Here is a 21,812-nt window from a genome sequence, read left to right as displayed (position 1 = left end):
GTACCTAGAGTAGAATCTTATAGTGTTTGTTCTTTTGTGACTGACTGAATTTCACTTAGCATAATGTCTCCATGGTTCCTCCATGTTGTCACGTATGTCAGAATTTCCTTCCTTCTTAAGGCTGAATAATAATCCTTTGTATGTATAGGCCACGTTTTCTTTATCCTCCCTCCTAGTTTATAACTGGCCTTCCTGCTTCCAGTTTTGCTCCCCTTCAAACCATTTTCTTTGATGCAGCCATACTGATCTTTCAGAAATGCAGATAAGTTCATAGTTAAACATCCTCCCGACCGAGTTCTCCAGCCTAACCTTGCCACTATTTCCCAGTCATACCGAACTGTTATCAGTGTCCACGTTTTAGGCAATACATTTTGACAAGCATTGTACATAATTCCTAGGTAGCTTTTAGAATGGATTCAAGTAGTTCTTTATGAATCGACCCCAATGCCTATTCACGTATATTTATGTAATATATAGGGATATTTAATAGGTGCTTTAATAGTTATATTCCAGCGATTGGTAAACCACGAACTGCAGGGGCTGGATCCAGCAGAGTGGAGTAATTACCACAGAGACTCTAGGGCTCAAAAAGCCTAGTATATTTACTGTCTAGTCTTTTACAGAAATTTTGGCTGAGCTCTGGCATATACTGCTTTTTTCGGTTGGGGAGAGGGTGCTGATTACTTTATTCATCCTTTAGATTTCAGCTAGCTAATACCTGAAAGTTTGGGGGTTTTTTTAAGCCATGAAATTCCTTCTTCCAACAGTCCTACAGCACAGCCCGGCTTAACAGCAGAGTAGAGGATATAGCTGTGGAGCCAGTCGCTCCATCTCCTGAGGCATGTTCGTGGAACACCTCGATGTTGAGGTGCACGCCTGTAAACTCAGTGGAGCTTCACCTGGGGCGCTTTCTCCTTTTATCCCCCCTTGTATTTGCTATGGGCTTTTGTACTGCCCACCACTTACTGTACTGAATTATTATTGTTTGTTTAGCCTTTTTGTCTTCATAGGAAGACTAAGCACCATAAGAGCAAGAGCCCTGCTTGACACACAAGTTCTCTAAAAATGGGTTGAATGAATGAATGAATGAGACCCTGGCTGAACACTGGCAATAATTCAGAACCAAGCTCAGATAGGATCTGAAATGATTTCTTTTCCTGCTTTGCTTCCTAGAAATATAGTCACAAAATGCTGACTGGACCAAAAAGCTGAGAGGACCTTAAAGATTATCTAGACCTGTGCTGTCCAGTGTGGTAGCCACTCAACATGTATGGCTTTTGAGCGCTTGAGATACGGCTAGTTCAAACTGAGATGTGAAATAGGAAGTACTCACTGGATTTTGAAGACTTAGAATGTAAACTATTTCATTAATTTCTATATTGATTACATGTTAGATGATAATATTTTTGGCATACTGAGTTAAAAATATTATTTTCCCTGTTTTGTACTTTTTAAAATAAATTTATTTATTTTTGGCTGCGTTGGGTCTTCATTGCTGCGCGTGGGCTTTCTCTAGTTGTGGGGAGCGGGGGCTACTCTTCATTGCGGTGTGTGGGCTTCTCATTCGGTGGCTTCTCTTGTTGCGGAGCACGGGCTCTAGGCGGGCAGGCTTCAGTAGTTGTGGCACGTGGGCTCAGTAGTTGTGGCTTGCGGGCTCAGAGCGCAGGCTCAGTAGTTGTGGCGCACAGGCTTAGCGACTCTGTGGCATGTGGTATCTTCCCGGACCAGGGCTCGAACCCATGTCCCCTGCATTGGCACGCGGATTCTTAACCACTGCGCCACCAGGGAAGTCCCCTTTTTTTTGTACTTTTTAAAGTAGATACTAGAAAAATTTAAATTGTGTATGTGTTTTGCCTTATATTTCTATTGGACGGTATTGTTCTAGATCATTGGTTCTCAATGCATTGCTAATACATTAGAATCACCTGGCAAGCTTTTACAGTAATTAGATCCTACCTCAGATGTTCTAAGTTAGAATCTTTGAAGATAGGGCCCTGCACGTGTGTTTTGATAAAGCTCCGCAGTAGATACTGATGCCTCATATGCCCACTGAAAACCAGCAGCCAAATCTCGCCTTTCATTTTATAGAGAGGAAACTGAATCCTTAAATAGTAAAATAACAATAAATATAGTCTTCATTTCAGTATGCTCTCATAGGGTTTGCCCCAGTTGAAATTCATACTCTGCCTCTTTCATAACTGATAGCTATTTTTCCATTGTCTGAAACAGTGGCTCTTGATCAGCCCTTAAAGGTGGCATTGTGGCTAACTTTATTTAGTCATTTAAACTTTTAGAAGACTGATCAGTTGGTGCTTTTCCAAGATACCATGTCCTTATTACAGGGACTACATTTTTGTAGCTTCAGAATGGTTTTTTCTTTGTCAGTTCTTGTTGTTTTTTGGCTGCTCTGTGCAGCATGCGGTATCTTAGTTCCCTGATGAGGGATCGAACCTGTTCCGCCTGCAGTGGAAGCACAGAGCCCTAACCACTGGACTGCCAGGGAATTCCCTCTTTGTCAGTTCTTATTCTTACTTTTATACAGGTAAATTGTGAGACATGTGTTCATCGTTAGGATTTTAAATGTGATTAAGACAAAGTCCTGAATTGTCACCATAATCAGTATAATATTTTCACCAGAGGCAGAAGTAAAACCTACCCTCTTTTCTGCAGAATCTTAAGAGGCTTTACAAGCTCTTTGTTGAGTTGTTGTGAACATCTGAGAATAATTTATGTCTAGTTTTCTTTGAAGTTCCTTCACATATTTCAAGATGGCTCAAGAAATTAGCAGTTAGCCTTTGCAGAAGTTAACCAGTGATTGGAGGCTTATCTATGATTTGCCTTAGAGTAGAACATGTTCCAGCAGACAACTTTACTATTCACCATTCTTTATTTGTTCAGAATTGTTGGGTAATGGACAGGCATGCAAGTGTACACATCCAGTCATAGGTGGTACCCACCATTTTGAGCTTAAATCAGAGAGCTCATGATAGCCAAAATTTTGGGAAAATTTACCAGTGGAAGCACCAAGGGGTGCTTTAGTCTAACACCACGCTATAACCTGCAAAATTAAGGGAAAAGGACTAAACCAAAAGGCTTGGATTCAGTCCCAGGGCTGTTAACAGTATTCTGGTGACCCAGAGCAAGTTGTGTTACTGTCTCCACGCTTTGGTTTTCCCAGCTATTAAGTGAGAGTGCTACAGGAGGTGACTGTTAAGGTTCTCCTTTAAGAATACCATGGTTTGGGGAATTGATTTTCCTTCTTTAGTGTTTGTTTTCTTACTAACCTCCCTGTTTCTCTCTTGAAGGGTCAGATGATTTGTCTGCAAAACTATGGGATGTGAGCACAGGGCAGTGTGTTTATGGCATCCAGACCCACACTTGTGCAGCGGTGAAGTTTGATGAGCAGAAGCTTGTGACAGGCTCCTTTGACAACACTGTGGCCTGCTGGGAATGGAGTTCCGGAGCCAGGACCCAGCACTTCCGGGGGCACACGGGGGCGGGTGGGTTGCCTTTCTTCAAGGGTTTCAACAGCTACTTTACCCTCATTCCTTAAAGCCAGGAGCCAAGAATGTGACCCCTTTTTTGTTTTTAAATTTAACCTGTCTTTCCCCCAATTTCCTTCTCAGTCACTACAGTTAATCCCTTTATTCAAGTTACTCTTTTTTGGAATTTTCCCCCTAATTTTGCTTTTCCTTGGCCCATTTTTTAACTCTTATGTCCTTTATACCCTTATGCTAGGAGAGGCAGTTCTTCTTTTCCCCTATTTTATTTATATCCTATTGAACAGTCAGCCCCCTCTGTTTTGATCGATTCCATACCTCCAAATTGAGTAAGTGCTACACTTGTAAATTCAGTCCACTTTATTTGTGGAATTAGGACTGGAAATCATTTGGAGTGACTATACAGATTACATCAAATTGGAGCTTGGTTGACAATAATTTTACAGCAGCCTTAGTTTGTAAAAAACTGGTCATTTGAACATACCCTTCAGATCTGAGCTTCTCCCTCTGCTTCACTGTATTTTGGAGCTCTGTGCAGAAATCATGTTGATGTAGTTCCCAGCCTCTTGTGCAGCTGCTCCCTTCTTCCTTTCTGCCCTTTACCCACTGCATTAGCCCCTGAGAATCATAGTCTATGCTCTTGAGACACTTATGAGCAGCCTTTCTGGACTCCCTAAACAGGTTGAGTTTCTCTGCTGTAGGTTTCCCAATATGTGTATTAACACTTATCATATCAATACAAGTAAGTATGATAACCTTGTTTCCCCACCAACCTGTAAGCTCCAGAAGGACAGGGATCCTGCGTGTCTTATTCACACTTAGGTCCTGAATTCCTTGCACCGTACCTGGTACTCAGTAATTCTTTAATGTAAACCTAGCTGTTTTATGGCAAAAAACCAAGTCCCCTCCCCCATTTTGTTTGTCATCCTGTACATTTTTCTTCAGCCTTCTCTGCTACCACTTGTTTGTTGTAGAAATTAATATTTTGAAGGTATATGATTTAACATGGAACTTATATATCAAACTGAGTGTAATATTCCACAGTGTCCAGGGTTGTACATTGACTTCCAGGTGATTTTATACCTGGTCAGCTTTGAGAGCCCTGTTCTAAAAAATTTCCTCTTTGCTGTTCCCTGGACATTGCTGTGGCTTTACTTAACTCCATGCCTTTGCTGTTCCCTCTACCTGCAGTATGCTCTTTCTTTTCTTGATAAATTCTACTCATCCTTCAGGGCCCATCTCCAATATCACCTCTTCCCTGAAGTCCTCCCTGATACCCCTGGGCAGAGTTAGTCATTCTCCTTGGTGTTTCCCTAGCAAGAGGTAAACATTTATTTATTTATTTTTTTGGACTTCCTCTTCCACCCCTCACTTAGTCTGAGTTCCTTAAGGAAAAGAGCAGTGTCTTCAGCTTTGGGTCCCCAGTGTTCCTTTAGAGCTTGGCAGGCATTTAAAAACAAATATTTGAGTACTTGCTATACTCAGGCACTGTTTTAGGTGCTGGGGATAGAGCTCTAAAGAAAATCAGACAGTTTGAGAGAATGGCTCAGTCTGACCTTTAAGATCTTTGTTCTCTTTTTCTCATTACACTGGCTTTTCTTGAGTATGCTTATTGTTTTGCAGCTTATACTCTTGACGTTTTGTCTTACTGCAGTAAATAGTACAAATACGAGTTGGTCCACTTACGTTCTGTTTTTCCGGCATAGGCTAGATAAGTTACGTGTAGTATCAGGCAGGCAGTCCTGAGAAGAAATGCCATTATCTCCTACAATGGTTTACCTCTCACTCTGAACCTAGTACAAGTATAAGAGATCGCACTATTCCAGGAGCTTTTCATCCTTAGAATTATAAGCTATGATAATAATAAGAATTTTGAAATGGATACATTTTTTAGCATAAAATTGCTAGTTGAGAAAGCATCATTCCTACAGTAGTTCTGGTTGAGAAATTATACAGTTGGGCAGCTAGGGAGGATGAATGTAATTGAACTCTACTATGAAGGACCCACAGGCAAAGGCGTATTTTAACTTTGTGTGTGTTGTATATACTAGTGTTTAGCGTCGACTACAATGATGAACTGGACATCTTGGTGAGTGGCTCTGCAGACTTCACTGTGAAAGTGTGGGCTTTATCTGCTGGGACGTGCCTGAATACACTCACCGGGCACACAGAATGGGTCACCAAGGTAGGAAGACTTACAGAAGAAATGTTGACATCAGTCTCGCTGAGGGTGGGGAAGCTGGGGGTGGGATGGAGGATGGTAGATGCCGCCTCATAAGTGGTAGATGAGTCATAAGATGGGATAGATACAACCACAAAGCATGATGGTGTATAACAGTGGCCAGCATGTAAAAGACACTCAGTAAATAGTTTAATGAATGAGTGACTTATGGACATGGAAATATGCCCAGAATATATTAGGTGGGTAGAGGGAGCAAATAAAACAGGTTACTTACAAAAAACTATGTAGAGTATGACGACAGTTTCTAAATGTGTTTTTGCACTAAAATGTTGAAGATGATTATTTCTTGCGGAATTGAGTACTTTTTTCCCTTTAGGATAAGCATATTTTTAAATCAGAAAAGTAATTTTCATTTTAAAAAAGAAAATGCTTGCGAGAAGTGGAAGAAAAATGTACAGGCTCTTTAAAAGAACATTGTGCTGGTTTCTAGCCACTTTTATTCAACATATAATTGGAAGTCCTAGACAGAGCAGAAAAAGAAAAAAAGGGATCCATGTTGGAAAGGAAGAGGTAAAGCTGTCAGAATTTGCAGATGCATGGTATTTTGATGACTCCACCAGAAAACTGTTAGAACTTGTAAACTACATGTAAAGTTACAAGATGTTAAAATCTATACACAAAAATCTGTTGCCTTTCTGTACACTAATAATGAACTATCAGAAAGAAATATAAAGAAAACTCCCATTTACAATTGCATCAAAAAGAATAAAATACCTGGGAATAAGTTTAACCAGTACATAACAGAAAGACCTGTATATTGAAAACTGCAAGGCATTAGTGAAGGGAATTGAAGTAGACACAAATAAATGGAAAGGTATTTCGTGCTCATGGATTGGAACAATCGGTATTGTTAAAACGTCCATACTACCCAAAGCAATCTGCATATTCAGTGCAATCCCTATCAAAATTCCAATGGCATTTTTCAAGGAAATAAGACAAATAATCCTAAAATTTGTATGGAACCACAAAAAACCTCAAAAAGCCAAAGCAATCTTGAAAAAGCACAAAGCTGAAGGCATCATGCTTTTAAACTATATGACAAAGATACAGTAGTTAAAACTATGGTATTGGCAGAACAGACACATAGATCAATGGAACAGGATAGATAGCCCAGAAATAAACCCACGTATATATGGTCAATTCATTTATGACAAAGGAGCCAAGAATATACAGTGGGGAAAGGGCAGTGTCTTCAATAAATGGTGTTGGGAAAACTGAACAGCCACCTACAAAAGAATGAAACTCAACCACTGTCTTACACCATACATAAAAATTAACTCAGAATCGAATAAAGATTTGAACTTCTTAACACCTGAAATCATAAAACTTAAGACTAGAAGAAGAGATCGTAAGCATCTTGACATAGGTTTTGGCAATGATTTTTTGAATCTGACACCAAAAGCAACAAAAGCAAAAATAAATAAGTGGGACTACACCATACTAAAAAGCTGCACAGCAAAAGAAACTTAACAAAATTACGAGGTAACGTACTGAATGGGAGAAAATATTTGAAAATTATATATCAGATCGGGGCTAATATCCAAAATAGATAAATAAGTCATACAACTCAATAGCAAAAACCAAACAATCTGATTTAAAAATGGGCAGAAGATCTGAGCATTTTTTCAAAGAAGACATATAGATGATAAATGAAAACAACAACTAACAAGTAAATGAAAAGATGTTCAACATAATTAATCATCAGGGAAATGCAGATCAAAACCACAATGAGGGACTTCCATGGTGGTCCAGTGGTTAAGACTCTGCGCTCCCAATGCAGGGGGTCCAGGTTCAATCCCTGGTCAGGGAACTAGATCCTGCATGCCGCAGCTATAAAAAAGATCCCGCATGCTGCAACAAAGATCCCACACGTGGCAATGAAGATCCCACATGCCACAACTAAGACCCAGCACAGGCAACTAACTAAATAAATATTAGGGGAAAAAAACCCACAATGAGATATCACGTCATACTAGTTAGAATGACTATTATCAAAAAGACAAGAAATAACAGGTGTTCGTGAGATTGTGTAGAAAAGGGAACCTTTGTTCACTTTTAGGGGAATGTAAATTGGTGCAACCACTATGGAAAACAGTTTGGAAGTTCCTCAAAGGATGAAAAATAGAACTTCCACATGATCCAGCAATTCCACTTCTGGGTATTTATCCAAAGAAATTGAAAACACTAACTCAGAAAGATACATGCACCCCCATGTTCATTGCAGCATTATTTACAATAGCCAAGATATGGAAACAACCAAAGTGTCCATAGATGGATGAAGGGGTATATGTATTGAAATATTATTTAGCCGTAAAAAAAGAATGAAATCTTGCCATATGTGACAAATGGATGGACCTCAGGGGCATTATGCTAAGTGAAGTAAGACAAAAAAAGAGGCAAATACCATACGATCTCTCTTATAGGTGGACTCTACAGGGGAAAAAAAAGCCAAGCTCATAGATACAGAGAACAGATTGGTGGTTGCCAGAGGCCGGGGGTGGGATGTGGGGAGTGGGAGAAATGGGTGGACAGTGTTTTTTTGTTTTTTAGTTTAAATAAATTGGGAAGAAGGGGAAGGAGGAAGGAGGAGAAAATAATGCTTGTAAGAAGTGAACCAAAAATGTACAGGATCTTTAGAAGAATGTTGTGATGTCTTCTAGTTTTCGAAAAAGCGATTGCTGTGAGAATCAAAAGCCATGTAAACAGTGGAAATGCCATGCAGAAACACTTTGCTTGAGTTTATCATGCTATTCTGTGAGGGGCTAAAGATGCAGGAGTGAGCAAAACAGACCCAGGCTTGATGCGAATGTTAGTCTAGTAGGAGGAATAGTTATTAGTAGTTTCAGAAGTTCACAAATTGTGTTAAGTGCTATGGAGGAAAAGTGCAGGGTCTAATTCATTTTGATTCAGGTAAAGCTTTTAGAGAAGGGGCCAAATGTGAAGAATAAATGGGAGGTAACTGTGTAAATGGCGTGTTTCAGAGGGTGCCGTATGTGCACAGGCCCTGGGGTGGGAAAGAGCCTAGAACATTTGATAAGCTGATGCCCTGGAAGGCCAGCGGAGCTGTGCTGTAGTTCGGGGAGGTGTGGGAGAGGGGCCATCATGTACGCTTTACTAGACCTCATTAAGGATTCTGGATTATTGTAAGTATAGTAGAAAGCAAGTGATGAGTTCTGAGCAAGAGTCTGGTGTGATTTCATGTTTTAAGAAGATAACTGCTGGGCTTCCCTCGTGGCACAGTGGTTGAGAATCTGCCTGCCAATGCAGGGGACACAGGTTCGAGCCCTGGTCTGGGAAGATCCCACATGCCGCGGAGCAACTAGGCCCATGAGCCACAACTAAGCCTGCGCGTCTGGAGCCTGTGCTCCGCAAGAGGCCGCGATAGTGAGAGGCCCGCGCACCGCAATGAAGAGCGGCCCCTGCTTGCCGCAACTAGAGAAAGTCCTCGCACAGAAACGAAGACCCAACACAGCCAACAATGAATAATTAATTACTTTAAAAGCAAGTTTAAAAAAAAAGAAGATAACTGCTGAGTGAAAAATGGGTTACAGTGGGGCACAAGTGGATGCAGGTCGGCCAGTTAGGCTTTTGCAGTAGTCTAAGCAAAAGAGACCCACGGCTTGGACTTGGGTGGCAATAAAGAAAGAGAAGGGCATACACGAAGGATGTGTCTTTAAGGTAAAGCCAACTGAACTTACTCATGGGGAACAAAGAAGAAGAAAGAATCTGATGACTAGTGGCTTTTAGACTGGGTGGGTGATTGTGTGAGAAGACCAGTAATACCACCGAACTGAACACTTAAAAATGGTTAAGGGCTTCCCTGGTGGCCTAGTGGTTGAGAGTCCGCCTGCCGATGCAGGGGACACGGGTTCGAGCCCTGGTCTGGGAAGATCCCACATGCCGCGGAGCAACTAGACCCGTGAGCCACAACTACTGAGCCTGTGCGTCTGGAGCCTGTGCTCCGCAACGAGAAAGGCCACGATAGTGAGAGGCCCGCGCACCGCGATGAAGAGTGGCCCCTGCTCGCCGCAACTAGAGAAAGCCCTCACATAGAAACGAAGACCCAATACAGCCAAAAATAAATAAAATAAATAAAATAAATAATAATAATCTCCAAAAAAAAATGGTTAAGATTCTACATTTTATGTTATGTGTATTTTACAACAATAAAAACATTGGGGAAAAAAATTCTGTACTGGGTGCATTCAATTTTAAATAGAAAAGTTATATAATACAAGTTGGTGTTATGTTAAAAACAGTGGGCTTGGGGCCAGGACACTGACTGAGATGTATTAGATAAGTTACTCTTCCCTTCAGGGCCTGAGTTTCATCATCTGCTAGATGTTCCTGTGAGTACTAAATGAGATGATGGGACAGAACCCAGCAAGGTGCCTGGCACTCAGTAGCAGGTCTGTCAGTTTCATTTGAATCTGCAACCCAGGCTTCTGAATGAGTGAGCCTGGCCTCCCCTCCCACTTTATGCTTATTTATTCCTAAAATAACCAGAAGCTAGTGTTTACAGATTATGCCACATGCTAATGGAATGTTAGCTTCTATTACATTATTATTTTCTTTGTTTTATTTCATTTTCACTACAATTATTTGAGATAATAGGTGCCCCATCCCCTATTTTAAAGATGAGGAAACTGAGAAATGAAGAGGTTAGATGGTCCTGCCCAAGGTTGCAGAGTCAACATATGACAGATTCTGGTCCCAAGTCGAGTGCCTTTCCCTTTATGATGCACATGCTTATGAAAACAGGTCCTTTGTATCTACTATGTGAATGGACTTTTTTCTTTCCTATCCCTCACATTTTTTATGAAGTCACGTTTTATAATTTTTGAAGTCAGTCCTAATGTTTGCTTCCAGACTAAAGCTAAGAGTAAATGCTGCCAACATTAGACACTTTTAGGTCTTGCTAATAATCTAAAGAATCTGGTAATAGTAAAACTCTTGGTAAAGGTTAACTTGTGTTATAGTTAACATAGAGTTATAGATTACTCATATACCATATCATTTTGAGCTCTTTTTCCTATTTTAATAGGGGTAGGAACAGTACTAAAAGGATCTTTCTGTAACATGGATATTTATTATTTCTAGGTGGTCTTGCAAAAGTGCAAAGTCAAGTCTCTCTTGCACAGCCCTGGAGACTACATCCTCTTAAGTGCAGACAAATATGAGATCAAGGTGAGGTTTTTTCCCTCCATTACTTTGCCTTATGAAAGAGTGTGGCACGGGGGAATACTTCAAGGGAGGAAGGAATGTCTTTAAGCCCTCTTAAACCCACTGGAAAGAGAATTGTTCATTTTCCTGTGTTCTAGGCAGTTTCTAACTCTGATTTGTAAATGAAGGGGGGAAAAAATCCACAGAAATTTATCTTCGATGCGTTCTTACCTTTTCTTAAGACATATATCTCCTGCTCTCCTCAGTTCTTAGATCTAAAGTATGAAAACATAAATATTTACTTGTGTCATAATAATAGCAATTTGCAAAAAAGTTTACAGAGCACTCTTACATGTATTTTTATTGCATCTTTTAAACTGTTCCATATGGTAGGCACTAACCATCTTCACTGCAGGAACTAAGGTTCAAAGAGGTTAAATATTTCACCCAAGATTATGCAACACATATGTGCCAAATCAGAATTTGAACCCATGCTTCAGATGTAAAACCTGTGGTCTCTCCAGTTTACTTCACTTTGTATTTGACGTCAGCAAACACAGGCCACATTGTTTAAGGACAAGCGTTTCTATGGTGATGTGATCTCTCATCTTTCCTAATTTTCTCTTATCTGTAGATTTGGCCAATTGGGAGAGAAATTAACTGTAAGTGCTTAAAGACGTTGTCTGTCTCTGAGGATAGAAGTATCTGCCTGCAGCCAAGACTTCATTTTGATGGCAAATACATTGTCTGTAGTTCGGCACTGGGTCTCTACCAGTGGGACTTTGCCAGTTATGATATTCTCAGGTAATATTCCCTTGGACCTTTACCTTTAACAGTCTGTTGCAGTTTAATAATAAAGGCAAGGGCTTCCCTGGTAGCGCAGTGGTTGTGAGTCCGCCTGCCGATGCAGGGGACTCGGGTTCGTGCCCCGGTCCGGGAAGATCCCACATGCCACGAAGCGGCTGGACCTGTGAGCCATGGCCGCTGAGCCTGCGCGTCCGGAGCCTGTGCTCCGCAGCGGGAGAGGCCACAACAGTGAGAGGCCCTCGTACCGCAAAAAAAAAAAAAAATAATAATAATAATAAAGGCAAGACCAAATATTTCCATAAACCAGTTAGTAACTTGCTTTGGGGAAATGTTTAGTCCATCAGTTCTGTGCTGCAAATCTCACACATAAAAATGTTTTAAAGGCAGTAATTAAATTAGAGTTATATGTTAGAATGTAAAGGGTCGAGATTCTAAGTCTTCTTACTTTGAGTTACTTCCACTTTAAGAATTTCTGAATTTCCCTTCCAGCTTCTCTGGAAAATGAAGAGTTTGGATGAAAAGATCTTTCACATCTCCTCTAGTTCTAATATTTTAAGTTCTACTTCCTGGTCAGTTGAAATTCTGTGTTGAGGGATTGAGTGGCTTTCCGCTGACTAGCAGAAAGAGAAACTTGGAGAAAGTTACAACCTGCAAAGTTTCTCTCCAAAGAAAGAAATAGAGGTCCGTAGACAAATAATTTTGTGATTCACTGTATATCATAGACCCCTCTTGGAGACTGGTGGTATCTGTTAGCATATTGGAGGCTGATGGAAGCCAGTGACATATGGTGATTAAGAGAACCTACTTTGGTGATAAATAAACCTTGGTTTAAGACCTAGTTCTCTTTCTTATGAGCTGTGTGATTTTATGTAAGTTTCTTAACCTTTCTGTGTCTGAATTGTCTCACCTGTAAAGTAAAGGTTAAATGAAATGCCTGTTATGAGGACCTAGCAGACGACCTGACAGGTTTTTATTACTAATAGGTGTGAGAAGTCCTACATAAAGAAACCTGTTTTAATTTGTTTAACCTACTGTACTTCACATGTATTGTGCATAGAGCCCTTGTTTTGAGGAGCACATGTTAACAGCTCACAGAATTAGTGTTCCATAGCATGCTTCAGGAAGTGCTGGCCTGGGGACAGAAACTGAACATTTTCTTCATTGTTTTTATGCATGACTGTTTGAGGTCAGCTTGTATGGGATCTGATCCCACTAGCCCGCAGGACTTTGGTGGGCCCGGTCTCTCTGGTTGTAAAGTTACAACCTCATTTATGTCTTCCTGGAGTTAGACCTACATTTCTAACCAGTTAGATTTCCAAGCTGTCAGAATAATTTCTAGAAATGATTGATAACTACATTTTGACAAAAAAAGACTGGAACAGATACCAGAAAACATTAGTCCAACCTCTTCATTTTATAGATGGGGAAACTGAAGCTGAGAGAGGATAAGGGCCTTGCCCAATATCCCACAGCTCACCCTAGTCCAGCATCCATCCATCCATCCATCTGTGGTTGGATCATCGGGCAGGCATATGCTTAAGGAACCAGCAAGCCAGAGAGAAGGAACTTTTGAAAGAAATTGATTCTTTGCAAAGTAAGAAATTGAAGTACATTTGGCCATGGGTTCCGCACCCACAGATTCAACCAACTGAGGATCAAAAATATATTAAAAAAAAAATGTCCAGAAAGTTCCAAAAAGCAAAACTTGAATTTGCCATGCACCAGCAACTGTTTACATAGCATTTGCATTGTATTAGATGTAAGTAATCTAGAGATGGTTTGAAGTATACGGGAGGATGTGTGTAGGTTATATGCAGATACTGCACCATTTTATACAAAGGACTTGAGCGTCCATGCATTTTGTTATCCAAGGGGGTCCTGGAACCAGTTCCCCACAGATATGACCTTAGTCACCGTGGGAAAATCAGATCTTTGATAGTTTAATATTGTTTTTGTTTTGAATTAAAATTTGGGAGAGAGGGGTGAAGAGGCAAGGTGGAATAGAGGTATTATAATGTGATTAATGCTTAGAGTTTGAGAGTCTCTAAAGGTTTACTTTGATCCTATATTCTCGTGCTTCTTACTCAGAATGGCATATAGAGTCCAGAGTCCCAGATGAAAGTTCTGTTAATTTTTGATGTTTCGATATACTAGCTCTAACCAATAAATCTGCAAGATTGTTTGCTGCTAGCAAGTACTAAGTTCAGATTTTTTTATTTTTTGAAAAGGGGCTATTTTATCTCTTGCGTTTTCCCCTCAAACATGAACATAACAGCCTCTTTTTGAAATCTTGTACAAATCCTGTGGCCTCAGTTGCCAGGACCAGGTTGCATTCTGTAAGCTTTGATGCTAATTGAAAAGAAAGCACAAATAGTAGCATGTTGCTCCATAAAGCTAAGTTATGGTGCAATCCCTTGAGCTAGGTTATCTCAGTACAGCAGGTGGGGTTTTGTAGGTTTAAGGGCCCAGAGTGCACAGCAGGGACGTCTGTTTACAGTTCTAAAGTAATCAAAGTAGACAGGCTGTGAGCCTGTCAGGACCTGTGTTCTGTCCTGCAGAACATTTGTGCTGGGGTCTTTGGAGTCAGCTCAACTTCCTCAGGCTTAAGTCCTGTCCCCTAGCCACTCTGTTTTCCAAGTTTCTGGTCATTTTCTGCTTGTGTTGATGATGTGGGACTTACTAGACTTTCCTGCTGCTTCCCCCAGTTTCCTTTGGCTCTCTCTTGTAGGAATTTGTATTTTCCCATGCTTACTGCACCACTTCTCTAGTCATTAGCAGATACTTACTTATTTAACCTGTATGTTAGGCACTGTGATGTACACTGGGATACTTAGCAAACTTGTGGAAATGACTACCCAGGGAAGGCTGACTAAATTAAACAGCTGACTACATTCAGGTGTTTTCATGGTTGGGATAAGAGCAACATGGTTCAGGGTACTTTGAGACCCTGCCTAGTTTGAGGAGTAAAGGAAAGCTTCTTTGAGGAGGAGATTGGGGCCGAGCTCTAAAGGATGAGTAGACGCATTTCACTAAGCGCCAGGGGTGAGAGTGCAGCGAGGAGCATTGTAGACGCGAGGGCAGAGTCTGCTGAAAGGCCCTGAGACCCCAGAGCCTGGTGCCTTTGAGTGACTGAAAGAAGGCCAGAGTGGCAGACGTGCGTGTAGTAGAGAGCCATTGAAGGGTTTAAAAGTTTAAAATAGGATTAGATTTTAGTGTGAGGTTGACTGATTGGAAGGGGCCAAGGGCAGACGTGGGGGCACCCATTGAAAACTCTTGGTAGCAGTGCAGGCAAAGGTGATGTCCTGGGTCAGAGTTGGGGCAGTTCAGGTAGTAGTGAACAAATTAAAGGAAAGTTTAGGAGGTAAAATCCGTAGATCTTGGTGATTGGATTTGTGGTTTGAGATTTGCATGGTTGCCATGTCTCCTAGCTTGAGCAGCTGGGTGAATGAGCAGGCAGGGAAATGAAGAAGAGCCGCAGGTTAAGAAGGGTGTTTGGACGGTTTGAGTGTGAGGAGCAGGTCTTACTCTGCACTGCCAAATCCCCTCCCTTCCTGATACCAGACTAAAATCTGCTCCTTTGTAACGGTCTTTCCCTTTGACCTTCGTTCTCTCTGCTAGAGCGCCTAATGCCTGGCCTCTCACGCATCCTTCACTATTGGAAGGCGATGATCGTGTATAGCTTCCCTGTCCCTGCCACTTTGCTTTCTCCCCGCCTCAAGCTCATATTCTTCAGCTGTTCCTTGCTTGTCCTGGTCACCAGGCCCTGTCCCTTCTGATTGACATACACTAGTTGGTAGTGTCCTTGTTAAGATGTAGCGTAAACTGGAGTCTCACCTAGGCTCAAATATATTGTCACAGCAGAATTTGTATATCCCTTGTCTTATAGCTCTTTTCCTAGTGCCTCCAAAGAGGACAGCAACTTTTCGCCTTACTAAATGTGCAGATAAGAGAGACGGAGGGTTTGTTTCGTTTTGTTTTTTTTCATTTGTGTTCCTGTTTGGCAAGGTCCCTCCCACTTTCTGCCTTTGTCGTCGATGTTTTAGGAACTGCCAACCTGAGAAGGTTAAGGCTGTCCTCCCAACTCTCACAGTTTTCTCTAACTTATTATCAATCTATTAATAAATGTTTCTGAATTATTTGGGGGAACTTCATATATTCAGCCTCTGCTGTTCTTAGAGAGGAACCTGTGTTTGCTACGTGCCGAATAGAGAAGCACTGAGTCTGAGTCACTTGGTTTTTAGTCTTTGTTCTGGGCTGGGGCAGGTTCCCCTAGGCCAGTACCATCGGCCCTCCATATCCGTGTGCTCTGCATCCATGGATGTGGAGGGCCGGCTGTACTACGCCATTTTATGTAAGGGACTGGAGCATCCTCGGATTTGGGTATCTGAGGGCGTCCAGGAACCAGTCCCTTTGGATAACAAGGGATGACTGTATAGTAGTTTTTACCTAGTGGTAAGAGTGAGTGTTACCCTTTCGTTCTGACTGGTAACTAACTAGTTGTGAATCCTTAGCCAAATTATTTACCCTGGCTGTACTTCAGTTTTCACATCTTAGAAGTGAGAGTATTAAACGAGATAATCTGTAAGATCCTTTCCAGCTTAGATGGGCATTTTGTGCTTTTATAAATATTCATCTCCTTATATGCCTATGTTATATTCCCTTATCATTATGAAGGGCTCTTCTCCCCGGCCTTTTTTCTAAAGGAGGGTGAGCTCTTTGTCCTCATATTTTCCTTTTTATAAAAATGTTTTGTTTAACTCTAAATTTGCTGCTTGAATTTTGCATTGGTTTTAAATTTCTCCAGAAAAGATTACAGTAGCATAAACAGAAGCACAGGTGCCTTCTGGTTCATGTTTATTAACTCTCATCCTTGTAGGGTCATCAAGACTCCTGAGATAGCAAACTTGGCCTTGCTTGGCTTTGGAGATATCTTTGCCCTGCTGTTTGACAACCGCTACCTGTATATCATGGACTTGCGGACAGAGAGCCTGATTAGCCGCTGGCCTCTCCCAGAGTATAGGAAATCCAAGAGAGGCTCCAGCTTCCTAGCAGGCGAAGCGTCCTGGCTGAATGGACTGGATGGGCACAATGACACGGGCTTGGTCTTTGCCACCAGCATGCCTGACCACAGTATTCACCTGGTGTTGTGGAAGGAGCACGGCTGATGACTGACTTCGGGCGCCGGGGCTGTGGGTTTTGAGTGCAACCTCTGTGGCAGCCGACTGCATGAACCAAAGTTCTCACCTAATGGTATCGTCACGCAGTGCACAGTCATTGTCTCTGTTTGCCAGGGGGCCAGGGCTCGGGGTCGGGGAGGGCTCATTTTGTTGACATACACCGCAGCATGCTGATGGGGTGCTCCCTTGACTTCATTCGCACTTAGTTATGTTGGTCAGTATAAGAGGCTGCATTTGGGGTTCATCTTTCTTGAATATTGGCTTTAAGTAAAGATATTTAAATGGCTCATTAATCTGCTAATTGGTTGCCTATAAAAACACATTCAGTCTATTATTAAAGCTTTTTACCATTGCCTTTTTCCCTTTTGAAGTTGAAGCAAAGGTGCTATGATGTTGTTACAGCAACTTTTCTCATGGGGCTTAGCTTTTCTAACAACCCGTGTTATAAAGACCACCAGGTTCTGTGACATTCATACTCTCCACCAAATACCAGTTCTAAAGAAAAGTTGTCTTCCAGTGCAAATCCAGCTCTATAAATGGATGGTTTGTAACACATTCTAAACCCTAGTTCTTGACAGAGTGAAGGTGGGCCATGTCTATGTGAGGAAGTTATGTAGTTTTTGTTTCTAGGTGGAGCAAGCTGGTCCTTGGTCCCCCACAGCCTAGGTCACTGCACAGAGGTGACATGGTACAGTAGAAAGAGCACTGAGCTGGCAGATTGAAGACTGGCTCTGTTACCTAGGAACCCTGCACCCCAGGCATATACTTCTCTGGTCCCCATTTTCCCTGTCTGTATAGCTAGTTGTTAGGCTGTCACTTGGTTTCTAAGACTCCTTCTGGTCCCGTGTCTGCTGAGGTGTGCAAAAGTTGATATTTCAGTTTTGTCTGATTGCTGATTCATTGCTTCTTTAGGTTTGGAGATAATATATAAATGAAATCACTGATGGAAGGTTGTCACATATAAGGAAATCCAAACGTACAAAAAAGAATGGATAAGAGGGAATGTAGAAAATGTTACATGTTCCACTTTAAAAATGTAAGTGATTGGTAGAAGAAATGCTGAGAGCAGCTGTGGTCCTCTAGAGAGGCAGTGTGCCATATTAGAAAGAAAGATCCCTGACCCTGACTTTCGTCCTCCTTTGCCTCTAACTTGATGTGTAGCCTCAGGCAGGTTAACTTTCTGTTGGAAATGAAGGAATTGCCCTCGATTAAGGTTCGCAAAGCCACACGCCCAGGGGAGCCACGCAGATAAACATAAGTGAGTGCAGCGTGCTGCGTAGGGTGGGGCTGCACCGGGGAAGCTCATCTGGGAGGGCAGTTATGGGGCCCTAGGTGTTAGGCAGAAACAGGTCCAGTGTTTGGCAGGCCTTCTGATTTTTCAGAAGGAGGTAGAACTCCAGAATTTTATTTGTAATTCCCTAATTTTAAAAATGTTGACAGCGACTTGAAGATCATTCAAGATGTAGTGGGCTAAACAAAGCATGTCTGCGGGCTGCCAGTTTGTATTCTCCACCCTCTCATTCCTGTAAATTAGATAATGCTGTGATTCGGCAGTGGAACTGTTTTAACGTAAGTGTCACAAACATTAGGGAGAAAGTCGAGGGAGCAAGTAGTAGGAAGAATTCAGCTCTTCCCCGTTGTGTTACAGGGGAGTGAGGGGGGCGTTTCATTCACAGACCGACAGGAAACTAGTTTGAAGATGAACTTAATGGGAACCTGAGTTGAGAGCCTTTGCCCGGGAATATGAGGTATTCATTCATCTTCTTAACTCTGATACAAAGCACGTCTGTTTTTCAAGTAGGAAAAGGGTTGCTGGCAGAGCTGAGAATGATGGAGTACAGTGGGGACACAGCTCTCCCAGAATCCTATCAGCCTAGAGCCTGACAGTGGACCTCTGAATGCTGCAAAGTTAGGGTTTCAGAGAATTTTCATGGTTGGTTTCAAGGACGGGTTTAGTTAATATCCATGTTGAGGCTCTGAGGGAATTACGTAAAAGAACAATTATCTTTCTCCATCCCCCAAATCCATCTCACATTGAGTTCTGTGTGTGAGCTCTGCTCGGTCCTTCAAGAAGTGGAACCAGATTAGAAGCTGGAATCTATTTTGCAGGAACCTCAGGAGGCTTTGGGCCATGATAAGGGTAAACAATTTAACTCCTTTTCATCCAGCCAGAACAAAAAAACTGAGATTGCTAATCTAATGACCACCCCTATTCCCACCTCACCATCAGATATATCCAGTAGCTTCAAAGACCAAGTGATTATAACTATAGTCCTTTGTGGGAAAAATTTTTTGAAAGTGACAAACCTGAAACCTGTATGGCATGTCCCATTTAAGTTTTCAGAGGTGAATACCAAAGTTACCGTCAAGGTAGTACAGCTGATTTTGACAGCAGTGCTTAGGGTCCTAACTTTGATCCTCCTCACAGAGGTCTTTGTTTCACCTGAGCATTTTATTTAATTGCTTTATGGATGCTAGCTTTATTCATAGTATTGTCAGCTTTTATACAAATGGGAAATTTAACTTATCCTTTAAAAAGAAATAAAGCAAGGTGGGGAGTCAGAACAGTGGGTAGGGGATAACTCAGTCTCCCTTCATGGAGTCAGGGGCCCCTCTGCCCTACACACTGACTTCTGCTTCCTTAACTCAGAGGCAAGGGATTTGCCTTTGCCTCTTCTTTTGTGAATATTCTCATTTCTGAAAAATTCTTAATCATAAGCAGATAGACTCCATCTTTCTTTATGAATGTTGGATTTCTTGAGTGGCCCTGCTGTGGTAGAAGGTGGGCTTCTTTCCTCTCCGGTTTGTGTAGGGAACCATAACAACTTCAGGCTCCAGGGGAGGACGGGGTCCAGGAGAGCTGAGTGAGTGTGGTTTTAGCAGACTTTGTTCCCATTCCAAAGGAAGCTAGTTTCCTCCAGCCAGCCCCATTATTTGAAGTAATAAGTGTTGTCAAACCTGACCTGTTAGACGTATCAGAGAAGTAGGAAGAAAGACTTCCTCCAGGACAGGGGCTAGACTTTGAAGACGTTCCACAGGAAGTACACGTGTTTGAATAGCTTTTAAATGGAAGATGGGGAATATTGCTATTTTAAGCTGTGTACTTCATTTTTCATAGTTTAAAGTTAATCTGTGCTGGCCACTAAAAATGCTCAGTAAAATGTGAATGAGGGTTATGTAATCACTCTCAGGAGAATGATTACTGCTCTGCATTTGTAAATCTTAGGGAGAAAAGAAATACTTCTGGAAACAGTATTACGTTAGACATGAAGAATTTGTTTCTGTTAGGTGAGGCGTTTCAACCAAACAGAAGTAGCTAAGGAGAGTAGAGCCTGGCTTTACACGTTGCTTTGGCCAAACCCAGCCAACTCCTTGAAGCCGTGACTGTTGCCCTGGCTCCTTGGGAGCCTAGAGGTGAATCTTCCCATCGTCCCTTTTCTAGTTCTCCGTGCCTCCTCCTTGTCTGGGCCTCTACTGGGCCTTGGTGTCTGAACCACTTGCCATCCTCTGTAGGGAAGTGTGTAGTCAGATTGCTGCCCTAGGATGCAGCCTGGGCCAGGGCACACTGTGCCCTTGGCCTTGAAGGCCATAGAGTTGTCAGTATAGGGGAGAGGCACCTTAGGTCTGTCCCCTTGACACAGCCTTCCTACCTGGTTATGCTGGTGCTTGCCAAGATACTTAAGACAACCAAGACACTCGAGAATTCTGCAGTCCCCAGATAGGATGTCTGATGGAGAGAACAGGTTAGCATTCTTGACAGAAATGCCTACCAGCCATCTTTGGCAGTGTTCTGATCCGTAGCCCCCTGTACTTACTCTAGGAAAGTGAATTTCTTTCAGGATAAATCCTCACGTGGATTACTGGATAGTCTGTATCACTCCCTTCAGCCTGATCAGGCTGAATGAACGTGCTCAGTGCAAAAAGGTGTTTTGCTGTCAAGTTGTTTCAGTGCGTTTCCGGTCTCCCCCAGAGTGCTATAGTTGCTTAAAGCTAGTACTACAGTCTTGACCAGTAAACATACTTAATTATTGCAGCTTAAAGAATCCAGCTACTTCTACTCTTCATGAATATGCTCAAATAAAAATGTGTTTTTCTATATTTAAACCTGGCAAATTATGAATTCAGATGATAAAAGCTCACAATTGTTTGGTGTCCATATACTCACATTGTGAACATATTTCACTCATTTAGACTTAGTACTCTTGATGAGAATGCTCAGGTTGAAAAAGGCTGGCCTCACCAATCCAACGTCTGTGGCAACATGGAACTTACGTTTCACTTATTTGATGTATGTTGTGATCTAGGGGGAATGAAGTGAAGTTTATATTTGAACTGTCTGTGGGGTGGGTGGGCAGGGGAGAAGGGATTGCTTAAGCAAATAGTGGAGTGATTGTGGAACGAGATGTCTCTATAAGACGAGGAGTTATTTTCATGCATCATAGAAGCATTCTTCTACCTGTGAGTGATTGTGCTAACTGTAAATCATATCTACATATTAAAGCAGGTTCCCTTGATTAGGCGACATTTGGTTAGCCAAGCCCAAGTTATTGTTTGTACTTGAAAGAAATAAAGCTGCATTTCCTTAAAAATTACATTCTGTAGTTAAGACTATTTTCTTGCTTTTTTCCCCCAACTAATTCCAAGGAAACTTTTCAAAAGCGAGTGTTTTAGAATGCATCTTTAGAAATGAACTGCCCCTCGAGTGATCTAAAGTGACTCTGTTCTTCTGCTGTTTCTGCATGTTCTAGAATATAAGTCTAACAATGTAACAATTTCTGAATGAGATCCAAGAGGGAAAACAATAAATTTGAAAGTAAAATGCAAGGAAGGATTTTGATGACCCTCATGAATAGATGCAGATGGAGGGAAAGTACATTTATGCAGGGTAGAGACCTTGGGATCAGCTTCCTCTCTTTTGCCCTC

At 41.8% G+C, this 21,812-nt stretch overlaps 1 protein-coding gene across 2 annotated transcripts in view; it reads left to right on the top strand.

The window, feature by feature from the left end:
• The window catches only part of FBXW2 (F-box and WD repeat domain containing 2), a 32,394-nt gene extending 10,913 nt beyond the window's left edge, over nt 1–21,481 (top strand). For both annotated transcript variants that reach the window (XM_024762188.1, XM_024762189.1), the window contains 5 exons: nt 3,306–3,500; nt 5,552–5,685; nt 10,843–10,929; nt 11,540–11,709; nt 16,589–21,481. In XM_024762188.1, coding sequence (XP_024617956.1) covers nt 3,306–3,500; nt 5,552–5,685; nt 10,843–10,929; nt 11,540–11,709; nt 16,589–16,877 — 875 coding nt within the window. In that variant the 3' untranslated portion in view covers nt 16,878–21,481. The remainder of the gene's footprint in view (nt 1–3,305; nt 3,501–5,551; nt 5,686–10,842; nt 10,930–11,539; nt 11,710–16,588) is intronic.
• The last annotated feature ends 331 nt before the right edge of the window (nt 21,482–21,812 follow it).

This window comes from Neophocaena asiaeorientalis, unplaced genomic scaffold (assembly GCF_003031525.2).
Source record: "Neophocaena asiaeorientalis asiaeorientalis breed wild unplaced genomic scaffold, Neophocaena_asiaeorientalis_V1.1 scaffold78, whole genome shotgun sequence".
Lineage (NCBI taxonomy): Eukaryota > Metazoa > Chordata > Mammalia > Artiodactyla > Phocoenidae > Neophocaena > Neophocaena asiaeorientalis.
Note: the sequence above shows the minus strand (reverse complement) of the source record. Positions and strands in the feature narration are given on the sequence as shown.